Raw genomic sequence first — 22,405 nt, 5'->3', positions numbered from 1 at the left:
GCTTTCATGGGCAAAGACCCACTCTGTCAAGTTCACCAGTCACCCGCTATTGAAATGTGCATACCCAGGGGCTGGCAGAGGATGTGTATTTTCCTCTTTCAGCTCTGAGGGGAAATAAAAGGAGGAAGGAGACAGCCAGCTCACAGTGGCACAGGACGGGAAGCCCACTGTCTGGAGCAGCAAGGCCAGTGCCCCAAGTTGCTTCAGGGTGCTCTATGAAGGAGTGCCTGGGCCTTGGCCAACTGGTTTCAGGGCTCAGAAAGAGGCCTCCCCCTCCTGCCTGCCCTGGGCTGTCTCTGTGGCTCTGTGCTCTGCTGCCTGTGCCTGGCTGGAAGTGAAATGCACTGGAGCCGCTGCTCCTTTTTTTTTTTTTTTTTTTTTTTTTTTTGAGACTCCAAAAGGCTCTTTCCTCCCTTTCATGTGCCGCCTCAGCCCAATAGAAATCCAGCGGCTGCCTGCAAGTGGTCTAATCTCAATGAGGTGTCAATCATGTTCCCTGGTGGGTGAAGTAAGGTCTTTTGTAACCGCCTCTGGCTTTGGGAAAGGAGGCGAGGAGGAGAAAGACTTCGGCAGCGGGCGGAACGCCGGGGCGCGCTGCAGAGGGGGAGCCGAGCTTTGCTCCGGTGAAGCCGGGGGGAAGCGGAGCACATGGATTGCTAAACGCGTTGGGATTTTATGACCCCCCCCGCCCCCCGAGAACAGTCCAATGAGTCGCAAGTGCAGCTCAATGCAGAGAAATGGGGAAACTTCACTCGAAACATGGTTAGTCCTTTTCACTCGCTGCGCCCCAGCCCCTTCCCCTCCTCGGCGCTCGTGCTCGGTTGCTGTGATTGTTATACTGTGCCTAATGCTCTTCCTTTATTGTGTCTCCCCCCGGATCTGCCCAGCTGCCGTGTGTAAGCCCAGAGAAAGCCCGGAAGGTAGGGATGGCTCTTTATCGCTCGCAACTTTCTCCCCCCACCCCCTCCAACTTTCTGCGGCGCGCGGGGGGCTGGGGAGCGCGGGGCCGGCTCGCGGTTCTGCCCCAGGTGCCGCGCTGGGGGCGGCGTGGGCCAGGCGAGGGCGGGCGGCGGCGGCCGTGGGTGCGCAGCTCACGCGTGTGCCCTTGTCTCTTGTGCTCCCCGTAGGGGATAGTTTCGCGGTGAACGCCTGCCTGGCTCGGAAAGGGCTGGAGGACTGGATGGTGAGGCAGAAATACGTCGGGGGCAGCAGCACGGGACTCCTTCAAGGCTGCCAGCACAGGGCTGTTTGCAGGCTCGCCAGCAGCCGGGTATGTCAGTGTCTCCAGGGATCTCCTCCCCCACACCCCTCCGGGGCTACACGCCAAAGCTCCTTGCTCCCTTCCCTTCCCCGGGCCAGCTAGCGGTGCGCGCCTCTTCCCTGCCCAGCTGCTGCTTTTAGGGGCTGCCCCGTGGGTGGCTTCCTGCCTTGGGCCCCTTTGGTGAGGTGGGGCTCCCAGACCAAACTCTGCCCTGGCAGAAGCGCCTGTAGAAGGACAGCCACCTGCCCGCCTAGTCTGGCAGCAGGGCGATTAGGACAAGACCCACTGCAAACAGGAACAAACAGAATCCCCTGGCACACGCCCAGCTACCAAACCCGACCAGGAGAAGCTCCTGTCACCTGGCAGTGAGTTACTGCGGCACATAGGGGCGTTCAGGAGGGCAGAGCCCCGAGAAAGCCTTTTTACTACTTTCCAAATGTGCTGTTTACTGATGTGCCTGCACTGTTCCTCCATTGAAGGCGTTTTTGGGCGTGCACCTTCGCAGCTCCTCTGTGAGCACATGGTGCCTGTGAGAAGTGCGTAGAGCCCACCTCACCCCAAATCCTCCAGGTAAAGTTTGGGAAAGAGGGGGCTTGGAAGTGGCTTACTTAATGCTGTCCCTTGAAAGGCAAGACAGTGATTCTCAGATACTGCTAGAGTCTGATCCCAAGCTCATTGGTGTGTACAGACTCCCACTGATTTCAGTGTGCTTTGGATCAATCCCTTAAACTGGGTCATTGGAAAAGTAACCTGAGAGATGAGAAGACTGGAATCTGTTCTTGCCAGTGCAGGATTGTAGGTCAGAAACCACAGCCAGGGCAGCATCACCAAACATCCTGCAAAAAAGTTCAATGTTTTTGAGTCTCATTTCTGTATAAATAGTGCTGTTTTTACTTAACTTCTGAACTTTACCTTTCCTCTTGTTTGAGATGTGAAAACTCTCTAATGGAAAAGAGACTGTTTTGGGGTCTTAACACCTTACACTTGTGCATGAGGGTCTTTGAAATACAGATGAGACCTTCCCTAACAGTAAAAGTGATTAATTAGATTACACAAAGCTCTTTAGAGGAGTGGGAATAATTTGGAGATCATTGGGGGCACAGTAAAGGGAGTAAGATGCCATATAAGATATTTATTATAGATGGACAAATTAATTTTTCTCATTATTAAACTCTCCCAGCCATCATTGGTTTGGGTGTTTGACTTCATCGAGTTTTGTGTTGGAGAAAATGTGATGAGAAGACACTGGGAGAAGGACTGTCCCATTCAAAATAGTGTGCGTGTAATTTGTATCAACACATAGAATATAGTAATTCTGCCTGTAATTATTCTGCAGGTCAACACACTTTTGTGAAGCAAACTTATGAGAGGTGTGTGTGTTACCCAGACTTCACAGGTTTGTTTAGGAAGGAGAGTTTCAAATTTAAATCAAATGCAAGAAGAAAACAGAAGTTTAAATTACATGAAAAACCTTACAAATTCTAGCATAAATTTTATGAAACTCAATAATATTTTGACAGAGTTGCAAAACTATTAACATCATGAGGTTTATTCAGCTCTAAATGTAATAGTTAAATGTAATTGTTTTAAAGTAATAAAATGTAATTGTTTTTTCTTATTGAAAAAAATCCTGTAATTAGCTAAATTATCCAGACTTATTACTGTCCTCTAGAATTAGTTAATTAGAAATGTGCTTTAATGCACTCTCTTGAGTGTACATCCTTATATAGTTTGATGCAGTGTTTCAAAATAATGATGGCCTCTTGCCCTGTATATATGGCCCTGTTGCCTATTAATTGTTTTAATGTGATTGGCACCCTGCTGGAAGAGGACCATGACAGTTGCTTTAAGGTTCCTTAAAATATGACTTTCACGTAATATGGCAGGAGATAGTTTTACTTCTATAGTAGAAACAGATATGCTGTATGTGTAGTCATTCTGACAAAAGTGATGGAGCCAAGTTGCAAGACCAACTCTAAGACCTGTCTTGGTCCACTGATACACTAATATATCATAGAATCTTAGAAACACGGGACTACAAGGAACTTCAAGAGATCATTTTAGTCCACTCACCTCAGCTATCAAGTGGACTGCAGCCTAAAATCTTAGTTATTAATTTATTTCAAGATGTAGAACTGATTAATGTTTATAATCCATTTCATGGACTGCTATGTAACAGTTGTACGTGCCCAAACAATACTGGACTATTATACATGAATCAGTTAAAGGTTTTTCTTCGTGCTTGTGCCATGGTTGAAAGTTTTGTTTTCCATTCAAAACCTGTTTTAGTGAAAAATTGTATTTTAATGATAATTTTACTGAAAAGTCACATGCTGATGTGGTTTGTGGTAGGAGTAGATCAAAAAGAGATGAGACTCTGTGGATTCTGGGAAATATGCAATTGAGTTTACATCAGAGAAAAATCAGTAGCTCCAGGAACGTTTTTGTGCACTATGGAGCCTCTTCTCATAGGAATCTCTAAAAAGAACTATGATGGTTGATCTGTTTCATGTTTTGAACCTGATTTTATATAATTTTAAGCATCTTCTCTTTGGTTTTGATGATTGTTGAGCTCATTCAAGTGTTGTGCTGTAAAGTTTTGTGTCATCCTAGTGAAAAATTGTTCATCGTATAGGAATCTGACACTGTATTACATATATATTAGGATATAAGCCAGTTGCAGACTATTTTCTAAGGAACAGGGCCACAAAAATGGTCTGCTTCACTTTTGTCATCTAAGGAAGTTGACACTGCATCATGGGGATTAATGTAGTGGATTTAAAGCAACAGTGTAAAATTAGCAAAACAAAGTTTAGTATGTTCACTTAAAATAGAAGGTTGAATGTGTTTGGATGAGTTTCATAAACCAGTTGAGGAAAATTATTTGTGAAAACTATGACTCTTGAACTGTTTGACAAGGTTCAGAAATTCAGGAGCTGTTCTCTTACTGAATTGTAATTTCAAGCGTTTTCTGATTTGAACAAGCTTTACTCAGCTTATTGTTTCCCCAGTATTCATGAGGAGAAAACTAATTTGTGTCCAACTATTGTCAAATTCATCAGTCACCCGAGAAGGATCTCATATTAATAGGTTTGGGTGAAAGCACGAAGAAGAGCAAGGCAACTGCATTTGAAATATACACTTTTGCAAACAATCTTCTGTTCTGGGATGAGAGCTCTGATCTCATTAAAGCATTGACACCTGCCCAGCAGGGGCTGCTGAGCTTTAAATTTTTTTTAATTACAGTGTAGGCTGGGGTTAAATCCCATCCCATGACAGTCAGTGAAAGAAAAAAGCAATAATGTGGCATGCATTGAAAGGATGATGGCTTAAGTTATCTTTTATTTTTAATGCTAATTGAAGCCACTAAGGTTGTATAGTAACAGCCTTTTAGGAAAACAGAAAACATCTTTGTTGCTCCTTTTAAGGAGTTAACTAAAGGCTGGAAGAAAAAAGGGGAAAATCTTCCCATCACTGAGTGGGTTATTCTTTATCACTTGTAAATATAAACGAGATGAATATACCGCAATTTATTTCTGCAGACCACCACGATTTGAAATTTTTTAAATGTGAAAATCAGTTCTGTGCTAGAAGGGAATTTTTTAAAATAAAACATTTGCTGAATTCAGTTTACTTTTATCCTCAAAGCCATGACAAATTTTACTAGTTTCTTACTTGAGTGTCTCGTCAAAACTGGAATCCTAAATTGAAAAATCTGTCAGTTTTAATTGCATGTATGAATCCCAAACAAACTGGTACTCACTGAGCTAAATTGGAAGTTGTTATGATGGGAGAACTACAAAAGATTAGGTACATTGTTAAGACTTTATACAGCTTGATGTGAATGCTCTGCTCTTACTGACATCAGTGGGAGCTGCACGCCCTGGCTTGGAACGTTGCAGTACATAATGCTAAGAGAGATCGTTGGTTTTAAGATGTGGGCATGCTTTCCATATGTTGTATGCCTGTAACTTCCATTGACATTAATGGGCATTCCATGCATTGTTTGAGAAGAGAATAGACCGCAAAGTGTCAGCTTCGATACTCTTCTAACAGGATGGTTGTTTTTAAGATTGACCTGTTTAACAGTGTAAGTGCGCATGAGTATATTTACGTAGATGGTCTGCATAGCACACACATAGATAGGTCAGGTTTGCTGAATGAAAACATGTCCTAAAAATCATTTTATGATTTAAAGTCCAGATTCACATTGTCTTGAAAGCCATTAAAATGGTACAGCTAGATTTTTCAACACTAGTTAGCAATATTTTTGGAGACTCTCTTTTGACCAGAACTCTGTTTCGAGAGGGTGACCTTTTATTGTCCTTGTAGTACAGGCTGAACTTCTCTAGTCTGGCGCTCACTGATTTGGCAACATCTGTGGTTGGGCATGATTTTAGTTAGCGGGATGACTACTTACTGTAGGTGAGGCCAAGTTTACCATGGTTCCTTAAAGTTTGTTTACAGCCACCAGTCTTGGCTCTGTGTTCTTTGCTTTTATCTAGGTCTAATTTACCTGTAAGTATCTTCTAAGAGTCCATTAAACAGTGCAAGTGTTGGTAATACTACTAGACAATACTGACCTCCCGCTGTCCAACAAATTCTCTGGATCACCACCAATCAGATCCCAATGGTGCTGGGCTACAGAGGTTCATCTTATAGCAATATAAATATGTATCGATTAGACAAATTATCTGTCTACCATATTGTTGTGCGACTACTTAAATTTTTTTTTAAACTTGCCTCCTGTTAGTTATGCACATAGTTCTACTTCATTATTGGCATTTTGTAAATAAAGTACTATATTGTCTTAGAGAAACTGGCTAAAATTACCAGTGGGTTTACAAGTGCTAGGTAGTGCTAGAGTGTGAGTAATTAAATAGACATATGTCAGGTATAGTACGGGTTGAACCTCTCTGATCTGGAACACTCTCGTTTGGCAACATCCATAATCCGGCACGATTTTAGTTGCAGGTTAGAACTCCCTAATATGGCATTCTCTCCTCCGGCAACAAGGCAAGGCATGGATCTTGCAGGACAGAGAGGCTGGGGGCTGGGAGGAGGAGGGGCCAGACAGACAAGATGCAGGAGCCCAGGGAAGGGCAGTCACAGCTGGTTTGGTGGCAAGGGGACAGCCAGAAGCAACCATGGAGCCTGAGCCAGGAGCAGCAGCAACTGTGGCAGCCTAGGCTAATAGTGGCTCATTGCACAGAAGTTTTGACCCGCAGAAGCCACAGCTGGGGCTGCACACACAGCCCCTGGTTGGGGAGCGGCAGCTCACAGCAGCTTATCTTCGGGGCCAGGCGGAAAGCCATGCCCCTAGAAGCCACAGCTGGGGCCAGGCATGAAGCTGTGGCTCGGGGTGGCTGGGGCTGGAGCTGGAGCAGGCAGCTGGGAAGCCTTCGGCAGGGAGAAAGAGGGTTGGGAAGCCATGGCAATAGCGGGGAGGGCAGTCCAGGGGCTGAAGCTGGGGACGGAGGCAGAACTGACCACCCCTCATCTGGCAAAATCCCTGTCTGAGAAAGCTCAGGTCCCAAGGGAGGTTGAACATGTAACTAGATGACCACTTATCATGGATGTGGCCGGGGTTCCTGTGGTCCCAGAAAGTTTGTTTTCAGTCACCAGTCCTGGCTCTCGGCGTTCTGTGCTGATATTTAGCTGTAATTTACCCCTGCAGTCTTCTAAGAGCCCCGTAAGCAGGGGAAGTGTTGATAATGTGGTAGACAACATTGACCTCCTGTGGTCTGGCAAGTTCTTTCACCTGGCAGCGGTCAGGTCCCGAGAGTGCCGGATTAGAGCTGTAGACCAAAACAAATTTACTTGTGGCTTTACAGTGAAAGGGTTAGGAGGGAAGACCTTAAGTACTGTTGAGATTTTGCCACCAACAAAGACAGTTTAATTACTGGTACACGTAGTTCACCTTGACAGTGTTGATTTGAAAAAATTACAATATGAACACTAACAGTCCAAGAATCTCTGCAAGTATTAGTGCCATGGTGATGAGATTAGTGAGTTTGCCAGTATTGTAACAGAGAGCTGGATTCCAAGGGAATTGTCCCTGAATGATACCAGTTGGTACAATTAAAAGCCACAATGCAGTAACCATATGGAAAGCATTAGACATCCTCACATGGTTTCAAAGCTATGTGCTGGAGGTTAAATTGACATATGAAGAGAATCATAAATGAAATATTTTGTGTTATGAAATCAGAAAGTTGACTTGCTTGAGCTCAATGGAGGAGGTGATTGGGAGATGGGCCACATTTCGTCCGGGCTTGTTTCAAAGATAGGAGATAGAATTAAATGTGGTGCATTGTCAATTTGGGATGTTAATTGGAAAGCTAAGTGGCCCGTGTAGTCACTGCAGACAAACCTTGTTGAATCAAAGTTGGAGTTACCGACATTGAAGTTCATACTGATGAAATATATCCTGTTTAGTATATATGGGAGGCCTAAATCCGAGTGACATGGGAAGGTTATGTTACTTACTGTTTCCAGTAAGAGAACACTTCTGTCTTTGTACAAGCTTAACCCTCTTGAAATAGAGGGGCTGCTTTATGGAATGTGTTCTCTTCCTATGTAAATTAGGATGAGACAAAACAGTGATGTGTTATATTCCTAGGGTGACCATCCATCCTGTCTTCACCAGGACAGTCCCATATTTTAGGCAGGCATCCTGCCTTTTTTTTTTTTTTTTTTAAACAAAATGGTGAATTGTCCTGTATATTCACTCCCCTGCTGAGCTGCCCTTTCCCCAAGTCAGCGCAGCTGCAGGTAAACTCAACCAGGAGCTGGCCCGACAGCACATGCAGCATATACTGACTGGCCAGCACAGGCAGCAGCAGGAGAGGGAGCCAGGGGCCCTGCCATAGATGTAAGGCAGGGTATGGTGGTGGGGGTAGGGTAGTGTGTTTTGTCCCCCACTCTAAGATTTTTAAGGGGGACACAGTGCCTCAGTGGTGTGAGGCAGCCCCTCTGTGGGGCAGTTGTCCCTGCACCCGGGGAGACCACTGTGGAGAGGCAGCCCAGTCCCTGAGGCAGGACAGCAGCAGCATCCCAAGGCATGTGGCAGCCCCATGGCCAGTGCCCTGAGATTTGGGGCAGCTATCCTCTGCAGCCAGGGAAGTCCTGCCATGCTTGGCAGGGTGACAGCCCCACTGCTAGTGCCCGTAGGCTTGGGGCAGTCGTGGAGGTCCCCAGCTGGGCAGCCACCCCATTCCTGGTGCCCAGAGATGTGGGGCAGCTGGGAGTTGCAGCTGTCCCCTGCAGCCAGGGAGCCGTACCCCCACTCCCCACAGGGCAGCCAGGGAGCATCCTTGCAGGGTGACACCTTGCTCTTGAGCCGGTAGCATGGTGTGGACAGCGACCGCTCCCTGGCCTCTGCTTCTGTGAGGCAGCTGTCCCTGCAGAGCTCCCCTGTAGGGAAGCAGCCACGTTCTGGCGCCCCATGGCATGGGGCAACCAGGGAGATGCACTTGCTTGGCAGCTTTGGCCAGGGAGAGCCCCCTTCCCCTCTTGTATGCCGTGTTTGGAATAGGGAAATGTGGTCACCCTATATATTCTATATTGTCTTAAATGTAAATTTCTTCCATGTTTTTATTCTAATTCTTCTTGCATACAACAAAAATGAGAAATTTATGTGATTCTAGAATATGGAAAGAGCATTTCCATACATTAGTTTGTTATTTTGGAATTACATTTTTAAAAATATCTGTAATAAGACTCAGGAGGAGCTAAGTGAGTGGGTGTTTGTAGGCATCTCTACAAAGATGATCTTGGTTGACTTGAATGGGATTGCTTTTGAACTGGGTTTGGAACAGAAGAGAAAGGAGTCACTTGAGAAATGAAATTGTGTAAGGGTTGATTCCTGCTCCCACCCCCCCCACCCCCCGATGGAGAGGAATTGTTGTTCAATGATAATTTTTAAAGCAAAACAGAAAGTGCAGTCCACATACTTCCCACCAGTTGGCCTGTAGATGGTTTATGCTTCATGAATGTTAGCATCAAAGCTTGGTAGGAAGGTAAATGGCTGATACTGAAATGTAAGAAATATCTTGGAACAATTCTTTATAATGTCACCTCTCTTCCCCATTCTCTCTCCTCTCCGACATTTGTACTGAGTGAAATTACCACATTTACACTGAGTGAAAACTCAGACTGAGAGTCTTAGACTTTGTGGTATATAATACAGTACGCTTCAACTCTGTGTGTAAATTCAGTCCTGTCTAGTAACGTGTGTGAGTAATTACATCCATCGTCTAAAATGTATGTATGAATTTACTGACTTGTGTGCTTAGGCAAATGACAGTTTATAGTCACTATTGGTGAAGGTACATTTAAAAAATAATGGATGCAGAAAGCAGTCCCCTTTGAAAAATTTGGTGTGGTTATCATCTAGCTTCTACACTGGCCCTGACACCCCGGGCTTTGGGTTAGTACCGATTTTTGAATTTAAAGCTGTTCACCAGAGGCAAGTGTCACTGAGTCCCTGATGAATCTATGCATCTCCTCTGAAGTGAAAAGGGTAATGCTTTTATTCTGAACAGTTTAATTTATGAAACTTTTCTAATGTCATTACATTTTCTGCCGTATAACGTCAAGCTTCTGTCCAGCAAATGTACGCAGCATATGTAATGTTAGCTCTTCGAGGGATTGCTACGTGGTCAGTGCCATCTGTGTGCTGTCCATCCTAAGAAATCCTTTGTGTTTTCTGCTTATGATGGAATTTAATGCATTTGGGGCCATTACTATGGCAGCTTTAAAGGATTAAGCGTATTGAGGTTCCCGTTAAATTATAACTCTGAGATTGAAGATCGGTGGAGGAAAATCGTGCCTGGCTGTTTGATCTTGGGTGCAGCCACGCGTGCTGTGAGGTATAAAATAAGGGGATAACGCTCAGTGGGGAAGTAAAAGTACAAAGTGCTGTCTTTCAGGAGGAATGGGGTTTGGGAGCGGACATGGCTCTTTTGATCCACAGTCTGATGCGTATTAGGTGTGGTTCAGAGGTGCTGGATTTGTCTTGTGGGAGGAAGAAGGATGCAGGAATCTGTGTCAGGTGCTGCCAGAGATAGTCTGCTGTTTCTCCAAAAAGAGGTTAGTGAGAGCTAAAGTCTCATCTAGTTCCTATTGCCCTGGGTGGAAAAGTCCATAGTTCCACAAGGGTTAACTGCATGCATCTGACAAAGTGGGACTTGGTCCACGAAAGCTTATGCTCCAAAATATCTGTTAGTCTATAAGGTGCCACAGAACTTCTTGTTCTTCTCGCTACCTCTCTGATACTATAGAGGGAAAAGTAACTAAGACAAATGAAAAGGATAGTGAGTGTAAAACTAAGTCTCATACAAAACTGCCATGTACAGCACAAATGCCTATATGGGGCCTGACCCAGGAAAATCTCATATTGACTTCAGTGACAGCTTTTCCAAAGCAAGGAACACAAGGATTGTGGGCTCAAAGATTAAAAGGCAATCTGTGGATTGTGTAAAATACTGTGGTTAAGCCTGTTTCGCTGTCTCCATTATAAACCTCTCTCTTTGTAAAACAACAAATAATCATATTGTTTGTGAACTATCCAAGTCTTTCTCTGTCTCTCCCTGCTCACACAGTGTACGTGTGTGTATATGCTACAGACACTCTCTCCCTTAAAAGAGAGAACATCACAATCTAGCAAGGAGAATATCTGTCATTCCAGCTGAGCAAGTTCTAAGGCAATAACCCAAAATATCCTGGAAGAAATTCTAAAAAGCATTGAAGAAATCAATCATCTAATCCTAGAGGAAGGTCTTTGATGTAATCCCAGCAAGTTTATACTGGGAGCCTGCCTATTTCTTTATGGTCAGCTGTAAACTTTCTATATGAAAGGTGCATGAAATAATTTCATATGCTTCTGCTTTTCAAAAAAGAAGTTGCATAGTTTTCTGAAGTGAACACACTGTTTAAAGGCCGACTGTGGCTTTTAGCCTAAGACCAGATGGGGAGGAAATACTTTTCAAAACAAGTACTTACAGAAAAATAAATAATACTTTGATATTTTCCCATGGAAATACTGTCCCCCATTTAGTCATGCTGAATATTTAATTTTGTTTTGAGGGTAAAACGTTACTGGTTATCCCAGTTTAAACTATTGTTTGTTTATGTAAAGGTTGTGTACAAGGACTTGTTCCTAATATGGATGCATGTATTAAAGGAGTCTTTTAAATTGCCTTAAATAAAATATTTTTATAGTTATATTTTTAAATAACTTTTGGGGTTGGGCAAGTCTTTTTTACATAATCTTGAAAACCTCCACATTTCGTTTCCTATGCCCTTCAGGACTGATCTCAAACCCAGTGAAGTTCCTCTTAACTTCAGTGAGTTCAAAGGCCGTTGGATTAGGTTCTTTGCAGTATCAGCTGGTGCGGATGGAGGAGTAGAATGGATAGGCTAATAGCTTCTTCATCCACCCATGTTTGCCCTAATCCTGTAGAGGTAACATTTTTCCTCCCAACCGTGGTGGTTGCTTGAGTCACTGCTCTGACAATTCAGTAAAGACTGTGGCAAAGACACTGTAGGTGCAGATAATCAGGCATAAGGGTTTGCTGGTGAGATCTAAAATATCTTTTTACTACAGTATTATTTAGTGCAATGGGAACAGCCTATGGACACATCACATTCGTGATTTTAATGACTTGGAGGTTGACATTTTTAATTTTTGAAGTTCAGTGAGTTTGGATATTTTTTCATAATGGGTCACACCCACATTTCCACATATCCATAATAAACTTTTTTTTTTTTTTTTTAAATTCATGGCTGATTTTAAGGCACATACCAACTTGTTTGCTCTGGATTAATAAATGGCACAGAATATTAGGTAGCAATTTTTATATATTACTACTGTAATGATTATAGGTAGCTAGTCACTATCCATGGAAATGTAGCTATTGATGGATTGAAGCATGGTAGCATACAGTAGCTGATGCTAAGCATAACAGTTGAGGAGAGAGATTGTATCCACTTGAGGCTACAGCAAGCCCCCAATAAGCACGATTTCGATTTGCGCTTAACTTGCGGTAATGTGAGTTAAGTGCAAATCGAAAGGAGCACAGGTCCCCGCTCCAGCCCCCGGCTTCCCCAGCTGGCAGCAGCTAGGGAGAAGGTTCTCTGCCACAGCTGTCTGCCTGTCCAGCTCCGCCATCTGGGGGAGCTGGGCGGGCAGACAGCTACTGCGGTGCAGCTTCTAACCTGCTTCCCCCAGCTCCTGCAAGACCAGGGGAGCTGGGAGACAGGCTTCTGCCTGGATACCATCGAGCCCCCACCCACCGGGGATTTGCACAAAATTCAAGGTATGCAATATTACATGCAGGAGCACAACCCTCACGTAACTTGGGCGTCTACTGTACATAGGAGATTATAAGGAGGCAGAGTGGAATTTAGTCAGATTATTAGACTTTACTCCCTGGCCTTTTAAAGATGTTTTGGTTTAACTTTTTGTTTTGTTTTGTTTTTTGGATATGTTTTATTTGGATGAAATAAATGTTGGTTAATGCCAGCCATAGGGCAGATTTAGCTTTGCTAAGTATTCTTGAAATGCTATGGCTACCCCATACTCTTATCCAGAGATAGTATTTAGCCCTTAAAAAGGACAGGGCTAAATACTAAGCTGTAAGCTCAGCCATGCATAGCTTATGAGCACACGTCACTCACTTTATGCCCAAAGTACATCTCTACCAGTACAATTTATTCCTAATCTGTGGCACCCTTTGATTCTTGCCAAGAGGCCTAGAACTGGGACAACGGGAGCTATGGAATTAAAGATACTCCATGAGGAGCACCTTCGATTGGGCAGTAAATGAAACAGCAAATGTTGGGTAATGTCTTGTGGGAGCCACAAAAATATTGAGGTCTCTTTTTAGCCCTGTGTCAGTAGCTGTTGTTCAGCTAGTCCATGTTTTTAATAAAGGTTTCTGATGGCTACCTCGGTAATATATTGGTGCACAGCCAAGGAATTGAAACACAGTTTCCTCCCTGGATTTAAAAAAGTGGAAATGAGCGCTTCCCAGATGAAGAAGGGCAAACTGGTAGAGGAGGAAAACCTTAATTTCATAGTCTTCCAAGCAGATTATAAACAAGGAGGGTGACCTCTGGTTTATCCTTGCTGTAGAGACAGTACTGTGCAGGGGTGCTGCAGGAAGGGCGTGATTAGGGTATACCCAACGAGGGTGCTATTTCAGAAGGTACGTGGGGGCGGGCCAGCTATAGCCACATGTATGGGGACACGGCTTGCTCTTCTTCTTTCCCTTCCCTTGACTACCTCGCTCCCTGAAAGGGAGGGGAAGTGGACCAAGAGCAGGCAGCCTCGCCGTATGCGTGGCTGTAGCCTCCCCCACTCACTGTCCTGAAATAGTGCCCTTGTATACCCACAATAAAGAGAGAACCAAAAATTAGTTGTCTCTTCAAATTGTGGTGTCTTCAGTTACGTAAGTGCAAATGCATGGATTGGAGGGGGACCTGCTCCTCAGGCATGTTTAAGGGCAGAATTGGGCCAGAAGCACAGAACTGTCTTCTTCTTTTTTTTTTTTTTTTTTTTTTAAAATGAAGAGGGAAGGGGGAAATTTGGTTTTAATGACATCAGCACAACCTGATGAGGTTGTTTGTCTCTGACCGAGAGCAGAATTAAGCAAAGGGGAGTTGATCCAATTCAAAAAACTGCCGCCTGAGCAGGATGCCTTTGAAGTTCATAGGCCTACAATCTGTGGCGTGAGCTAGGGGCTCAGTTTGCAAGATCAGGGTTCAGAAGAGGTTCGTCTGATGTTTGGGTTCCTCTTCGGGTTGGAGAGAAGAAGAAAGAAGATTTTGGCATCAAATAGGTATTAAAATAATGCCAAAACAAACGCGGTCCCCAGAGTATCTGGGTGCAACTTCTCCAGGGGTCTAGCAAGCTGCATTGTATCCTCTGTTTATGCAGTGTGGATTCCATTAGTGCACTGGTGGGCTCCTATGCTTCTCAATTGTTGCCATCTTGACAGATGATAAAAGAATGTTTTTCATTCATTAATGATGTTCTGTTTATCAGTAAGATTTTTATAAACTGTACCTGCCCAAATGTATCTCCTGAAGTGATGTTCTCCTGTGAGCTGTATGATCCAGGCATTGCCATGAAGTACTTTGGACTGTACACTATTGATATGATACAGTTTGGAGAGAGTGATTTGGTTGGAGAATAAAGGGTTATGTTGTTAAAGCTACACAGGCGCCTATCCACCAGTACACCACAGGTGATCTTAGAGTAAATGTTGTTTAAAGCGCCTGTCCCACAGCTTCACAAATGTGCTCTGACCAGAGGATGTTTTTCTAACTTCAAAGGGCTTCTCAGACTGGCTCGGTGCCTCACAGACTGAGTCCACAATTCCTCTCTGCTCGTGATGTGTTCTAACCATGTGTGATTTTTGGTATGTGATGTTTTCTTAGAGCCGCATTGACCTGTGTTCAAATGAAACCTGCTATTAAGCTTGTAAACACAAACTTGTCATGTGGGCAGTTTTCATCTTAACCTGATTTTTTTTTTTTTTTTTAAGTAAGAGCTAGAATAGACATCAAATGAAAGGGTAATTTGTGTGTGTGCGCGTGTATGGAAAAACAAAAAACAAACAAACAAAAAACCCCACACAGCAGCCTTTTCAGTTCAAAAGCCTCTTTCTGAAGTTAAAGCTCAAGGAGTAGGTTCTATGCTAGTCATCACTGAGAGAACTTGTGTGCATTCCTGCTTCCACTCTGCTAACATGAATTTGGTTATTTTAATCAGAGTTTCATCTGCAAATGGGCAGTGTGCAATGAGGGACCAAGCCACAAACAGGTAGAAAATGGAAAATACTCCATCAGTAGCGTGGTTTTTTTTTTTCCTTTTTTTTTTTTTTCCTCCAGCAACATTTTCTTTAAATTTACTTTTAGGAATCTGAGTGTTTCTGAATGTTGCTTTCGCTTTCTTTTCTTTTTGAAAAGAGTTTGGGGGAGGGAAGTCCATTACCTTTTCCTTGTCCACTTTTGAAATGTGTGGTTTTTTTTTTTTTTTTTAAAGCCTGACAGAAATAGGCAACTGAACACCAGCTGGATCCAGCTCTCATTGAACTAAGCGGGAGTCTAGCAGATGACTTTAATAGGCTAGGATCAGCCCTAGACGTATCTTTGTGGATAAATTGACGTGTACTGTGCTGGGTCAGCTCTTCTTCCACTGAAGCAGCAATTATCATTGTTGAATTGATCTTTTGAAACCAGAACGAATGGGCTAATGAAGTTGATTAGTGTAAAAATTTAAAATTTTGATGAATATTTTATCACTGTGGTAGAGAAGTTAAATAACTTACGAAATGTTTATTACTAAACCAAATGGAATATGTAGGGTCATGGTGAGAGAACCGTGCGCACACTGAATGGTATTTTATGACATGAGTGGTCCAGCTGATGCCCAATGGGGACTACTTCTGAAGTAAGGTATGACTCATTAGCTGTGTCTACACGTGCATGCTACTTCGAAGTAGCGGCACTAACATCGAAATAGCACCCGTCGCGGCTACACGCGTCGGGCGCTATTTTGAAGTTAACTTCGACGTTAGGCGGCGAGACGTCGAAGTCGCTAACCTCATGAGGGGATCGGAATAGCGCCCTACTTCGACGTTGAACGTCGAAGTAGGGACCGTGTAGACGATCCACGTCCCGCAACGTCGAAATTGTGGGGTCCTCCATGGCAGCCATCAGCTGGGGGGTTGAGAGACGCTGTCTCTCCAGCCCGTGCGGGGCTCTATGGTCACCGTGTGCAGCAGCCCTTAGCCCAGGGCTTCTGGCTGCTGCTGCTGCAGTGGGGGATTCATGCTGCATGCACAGGGTCTGCAACTCGTTGTCGGCTCTGTGTATCTTGTGCTGTTTAGTGCAAGTGTGTCTGGGAGGGGCCCTTTAAGGGAGTGGCTGGCTGTTGAGTCCGCCCTGTGACCCTGTCTGCAGCTGTGCCTGGCACCCTTATTTCGATGTGTGCTACTTTGGCGTGTAGACGTTCCCTCGCTGCGCCTATTTCGATGTGGTGCCGCGCAACGTCGATGTTGAACATCGACGTTGCCAGCCCTGGAGGACGTGTAGGCGTTATTCATCGAAATAGCCTATTTCGATGTCGCCACATCGAAATAGGCTACTTCGATGTAGGCTTCACGTGTAGACGTAGCCATTCTGAGTAAGTATATCTCAGTCTTGCCCTTAATACCCAGTTAGTTAAATTTGCATCTCAGGGATGATCCAGAAGTACTCACGTATATGATATACCCATTGAAAGCAGTGGTCTACAGGATCTGACGCTCTAACATGTAGTTATCACTCTGAGCCTTCCCAACAGGTTTAGTCTGGTTAATTTTAGAGCAGCAGGCCAGGGTAAACCCATAGTTTCAAAGTCAGCTGCTGCTTTGAAATGTTGTAAGAAGGGCTGTTGGTCTCTTAACACAAAGGAACTTTGCTATTACTGCACCATCATCGCGAGAAATGCATTTTTAAAATGAACATTTAAAAAATTCTTTCTGCACAGCAGTTTGGCATTCATACGTCACGGTTTTAAGGGCAAGAAGCTCAAAGTGTTCCCTGTTTGATTGTAGATACTTTATAATTACTGTACTGTGACTAGAGTCATTGGAATTTAAAGATTGTATTAAATGTTAATAGCAGTAATGGAAATCACAGAGGTACTACAGCAGGCTCTTGCATTTGCCTGCATGAACATCTTTTTCTGAAAATGTGTTTTAAGTTGGCTTTTAATTGGATGTCATTGTGGCAATCAGTAATGAAGACCTAAGCATTTCAAAACTAAATCAATTAATAAGGGCAAGTGGACATTATACCATCACACTAATGATGCTCTAATTAATTAGTAGGAAATATTCCATTATATTTTCTCTGCTTCCTTTTTCTTATGCTGCTTCTTTTCTCTCTCCTTTTTTTTAAAGATCCTTTTTGGGTGAAATTTCGAAAGCATCAGCAAAGTGGTGGATTTGCTGTTGAAGTTTTTGAAGGATTTTTAGAGAGAAACATTTAACAAATGGAGAGGATTTTCTTTTAGTTGATTTTTTCTCTGTATTCTTTGTCACCTTATGTTTTTCCTACTTTAAAAATTGCTTATATATATAGTATGAAGTCATCATTGTTTATAAGCATGACAGGAGATTCACTTTGTCTTCAACTTAGCACTTCCCCATTTTAAAAAAAGTGCATTGGACAAAGATATGAAAGAAGCACCCATTGTCCTGGGTGAGATGTAGAGCTCCAGGTACAGGGAGAAGAGCTGAGCAGTGTTGCTTATGGAAAGGGTTAGACCAGGGGTCAGCTATCTTTGATGGGAAGTGCAGAAATTTGGCCTTTTGACCTCTGTGCAGCCTGCATGCCAGCGATACTTTCTAAAGTCTCTAATAGTCCTGCTTACAGCAGCTTCATTTATAGATAAATTAAGATGCAGAGTTTTACCATTTAGGTGGTGGTTGTTAGCATTAGCTGGACACACTCGTGGTTGACTTTGCAGTATGGCCACTCTTACCAGAGCTAAACTAACCTGTGTATTGACCACCTGCGTTAATGCTGCGGTGAAGAAATGCCCTAAATGTGTGAGTCTGTATGCACTTGAGAGACCACTGAGACCCCCTGTTGAGATTAGCGGAGATGCGCAAACTGAAGACCCACTTATGTAAAGAAGAGAGGGGTGGGTGTTTGAAGCTGATCTATGTGGTAGGGCTGGGGGCCTCTTTAGAATATGGTGACCGTCACAGGATGCTGCGGTTTCATTTTGTCCATGGTAATGTGCGAGGGAGTCTATGGGGGAGGAAATGATAAGGTGTGAGGAAGATGTGCTGGTATAAGTTATATTGAATTGTACTGCTTAATGTAAGAATATAGTGAGGTTGAGTATTTATGATATGGCAAGGTACCTGCTGTCTAAGGTCCTTTCTTTATCATTATGTGCGTACATCTAAATAGATGAAATAATATAGGAAGAAAGGAAAGCTCTTCTTTTTGACAGTTAACAATAAATGAGATTTCTCAGTGGGGCTATGTGGGCATAACCCATGGGAGTGAAAAAAAATACATTTTGCTATTTCATCAGTGATTGCAAAAGCAACTCTGATATGCTGGCAGGCCTTAAGCTGTGGGCAGATGACCCTTCAGTAGTGTTCACTAAACAATGAAATGGCCCTCTCCCTAAGGTTATTCTTGGGAGCAGTGGAGACAGAGTATTTGTGAAATACATGTCAAAATGTTTACAATGAGTTGAAGTGGAATTGTGAGTCAGAGCAGTGGCCTTTTGTCTGGGGAATGGCTTTGTAATGGAAAGCTTTATAATGAGGAGAACTGTGCCTCCAGTGCTAGTGAGCTTTTGTATTATCCAGTATTGAAAGTGGAGCCAAGTTTCCAGGTTAATTAGCACATACCCCTCCTCCGAGCATTCCACAGTGAAGTGTCAACACTGTGTATGTCTGGAAATGTTGAGTGACAGCTAGAGGTGGATACTCCAAGGCTTTTTAGTCATTGTTACTTAATTTTCTGCTTGAGAAGATGTTTGCTCTTTTAACTAACATGGATCAAAATTAAATGTGTGGTGTTGAAGATTAGTTATCATTCTGTCTGTTACCTGCGGATTGTCAAGCAAGTCTATGCTACATATGCACGGGCGTGATCATCAGTGATGTTCCCATCTTGACTTGAAAGCTTGAATTTTTTTTTGTATGTGTATTGTGTTGCCCTGTTTTTATATAAAGCTCAGGAAAGTTAAACTTCATGTGTAAAGGAGTTAATAGCATCTTCAGTGCATTAGTAAAAGATGGTTTCTGTGATGAATATTGTATTATAGGGATGATGTTATTCCAAGAAATGTGTGGTTTTGAAGAGTGCAGCCAATGTGGCTGAAGCTATTGTACTTGTAACTGTGTACGTGAGATCTGTGTTGCATTTTTTTAATTTCTCGGTGAGGACGTAGAAAAAGACCTCTGACAGAGAGCCAGTAAATTCCTTTTTCTCAGATTGTTTCCCCCACCCCAGTTATTTTGTGTCTGCAAAACAGATTAATTAGATGTTTCCATTTTAGAAGAGGTCTCTGTGGCTATAAACGTGCTTTAAATACCACATGGTGCAATAGCCGCATCGTGGCCTGGCTAGCAGGGGGTTGAAAGAGAATAAGGAAAAGGCATCCTCTGATGCTGGCTAACCACACCAAGTCCCACACCAATCAGTGCTGGTGGGGACACAGGTTCAGTATAGCCTGATTTTGACTCTCCCTGTAGATGAGTTTGGAGTTGGTGGAGCTAGGGTTACCATACATCTGTGTTCTCCAGCCCTGGGAAAGGATCCCACAGGAGGTGCTGTGATAGCTAGCACTGTGTTCTGGGCTTGTGCAAGCAACGCTGCCTCCATATCCTCCCTGCTGCAGGTACCTCCTCCAGCACTCCAAACTGTAACCCCTCCATCCTCCCCTCCTCCCAGGGTAGTCTTTTTGGGAGTCTGATCTATGGTAATCCTAGGGGAAGCCAGTCTGCCACCTGGTGGCAAACCATGTCAGGTAGTGTATAATATGCCGTGTGTGGACCCAGTGCTGTTTGTTCCGTCCTTGAGACAGTGTATTGGGGCTGGACTCACCACCATAGCACCTCCTGCTGGTCACTCAGGTCTTAGCTCTTCAGCAGGGCACCCTCAGGATGTGCCATCTATTGCTTCCTGCTCTCTCCATTCTCTTGGTCTCTGGAGCATTGTGGTGTCCTATTCAGGACACTGCCTTCCGGCAGGGCCCATTTCAGTCTATCACACTCTTCCAGGGCACTCAGCAGCATGGATCAGTGCACCCACAATTGTGGCCAGCTGCAGCCTTTCCCCTCAGGGACAAGCCACAGCTCATAATGGCTACATTTTAGTGTGGCTAGGTGCAGTACAAATGGGGAAGGGACAGGACTCAGGCCCACCCACTACTCTAAGTCCCAGCCCAGGGACACTGGCAGTAGCCTTGTCCTGCCCTCCTGTTCTCTCCTTTTACTACTACTTTTTCCCTGGGCCGCCTTTCCCTGTGATCCCTTGTACCGTACTGGCACTTGTGTCTGGCCAAGCAGTCTGGCAGGCATCAGGCTGGAGCTTTCTTCGTAGCTTCCCTTAGCCAGCACTTCTGCTCCCCTTTTTGGAGCCAGTCCTGTACCCTCCTTGGTCAGGAATCAACTGACTCAGCTTTGCTGAGCAGATTCTTATATACAGAGCTACTCCAGCAAGCTTTCCTATGACTGGCTACTTCTAAGCCTTTTCCTAATTGACCAGGGTGTCGCACAGGCTCCATCCAGCCTCTCTTAACCCCTTCCATGTAGGAGTGGGGCGACTGCCCAACTACAGGCAGTGAGAAAAACCAGAAGGAAGATTATGTCCCAGAGAGTCACCATCTCCATCTCAGGCTGCTGCAGGACGGGAGAGCAGTAAGCTGATTCCTTGCTTTGTGCTGAGTATATACTCATAATATAGCCCACAGTAACAAGGGAACACACTCCTCAGCTGATTATGTCTGAGGGAATTGACCCCAGCCAGGGGTGTTGGAATGACAAATGAAAAATCAAGACCGTGGTATTCTGCATAATGAACAGCTCCAATAGGAGAGGCAGACCCCACAGAGAATGGGGGCGTGATATAGTAGATTGATTTGGAGCTAGTCTACAGAAACTAAGCCACTCTGCACTGGACAGGGAAAGATGGAAGTAAATAGTGAGAGAGGCATCAGACACCAACGGGAGCTGAGCCCATGGTTATTGATGATGATGAGGGGTGTTGGAACAGTTGTACAGTTGGGGTATTAAGAACCATTAAACCAAACTGTAAATCCCATATGTGATAGAAACCACTTTAAATCAGGGGTGTATGACAGCACCACGCATGTCCCTGGTCCCAGCACTTCTGCCCCGGGTGGCTAGTGGTTAAGAATTTTTGTGGATGGACTTGATACTTACTATCCAGCTCCTCAAATTATTGTTCACTGGAAATCCATTAGGCTTCACTACTCCCAGCTTGTGACTAAGGAAAGGCAAAGAACTACATATAAATGACTTCTTGTACAGCCAATGATATATGTTGTGCAGAGTCAAATAAAGTTACGCAGGATTAAGGTAAATGACCTCGTGAGCAGGAAGGCCTCAATCAGGCCACATGTCTTCGCTTCTCTTTTGCAGCTAAATGTAGACTTTGAATCAAAGGCTGTAGAACTAAACAAAATACACCCCATGAGATGTATATTAACCACAGTTCTTGTGCGTGGAGTAAATACTACAGAAGTTTGAAAAGCATTTCCCAGCTATCACTAAGAATGGAGCTGGGACACGAGCTGTGAAATTCAGATCTGGATCCAAACTTTCTCCGTCTTTGTGGTTTTGGTTTGAGTTTGTCTCTAGTTATCAGGGAGATACAAGATATTTGTAAAAGAAAAGTATAAATCATTGGGTAAAAATCATGGTCTCTCTGTGCTTAGTCTGTCAAAGTGAAAATATGAGACTGCATTCCCTGTATATCCTGTAAAAGAAAAAAATATAAGACAGGTGTCCTACCTTTAAATGTCATTTTGTTGAGAAGGATTTTATTTCTTTGCTTTGACTTCAGCTTCTGTAGCACATTGTGCTCCACTGCACAAATGCTTCTAGTCAGTTTATTAAGAAACTGAACAAAAAACATTAAGCTGAAAATTGAATGTTCTTTTTTTGCTAATTAAACTTGATCCTGCCACATGTCCGTGTGAGCTGACCCTTTCACTGGCACAGAACCCCATTGAAGTTAGCAGGACTCCCTGTGGATTCAAGAATCCATCCATGCAAATCCAGTTGGAAAATCCTGGTTTAAGTTTTCTTCTGAGAAATACATTATATGGTTGTCTATTGGTGTTTTAAATGTGTGTGGAGTTTTGGATTAAATTGTAGCGCTTTATGAGTGAGTGTGAAACATGAATGCATGAGCTGGCAGCAAGAACAGTTGGTCAAGCTCCAGACGTGCTCCGTTGTGGGATATCACCTATTGTATCTGGCCAGGTCTGCAGCGCTTCATATAATCCTGGACTAGACTTAGTTTGAGCAGAAGATAATAATGTGTGAAAATGTTCAATGATTATGTGATGAGGTCATATGCCCATCAGGCATT

The 22,405-nt window shown here is 43.8% G+C and overlaps 1 protein-coding gene across 2 annotated transcripts in view; it reads left to right on the top strand.

Annotated features, from left to right (window-relative positions):
• Positions 1–525: 525 nt before the first annotated feature.
• Positions 526–22,405, top strand: part of NKD1 (NKD inhibitor of Wnt signaling pathway 1) — a 179,621-nt gene continuing 157,741 nt past the window's right edge. Inside the window, exons 1-3 of one of the 2 annotated variants that reach the window (XM_075008564.1) lie at positions 526–762; positions 888–920; positions 1,128–1,270. In XM_075008564.1, coding sequence (XP_074864665.1) covers positions 738–762; positions 888–920; positions 1,128–1,270 — 201 coding nt within the window. In that variant the 5' untranslated portion in view covers positions 526–737. The remainder of the gene's footprint in view (positions 763–887; positions 921–1,127; positions 1,271–22,405) is intronic. The other variant, XM_075008563.1, reaches the window with a different exon arrangement.

This window comes from Carettochelys insculpta, chromosome 14 (genome assembly GCF_033958435.1).
Source record: "Carettochelys insculpta isolate YL-2023 chromosome 14, ASM3395843v1, whole genome shotgun sequence".
NCBI classification, from domain to species: Eukaryota; Metazoa; Chordata; order Testudines; family Carettochelyidae; genus Carettochelys; species Carettochelys insculpta.
This window is presented reverse-complemented; position numbering and strand designations above follow the sequence as displayed.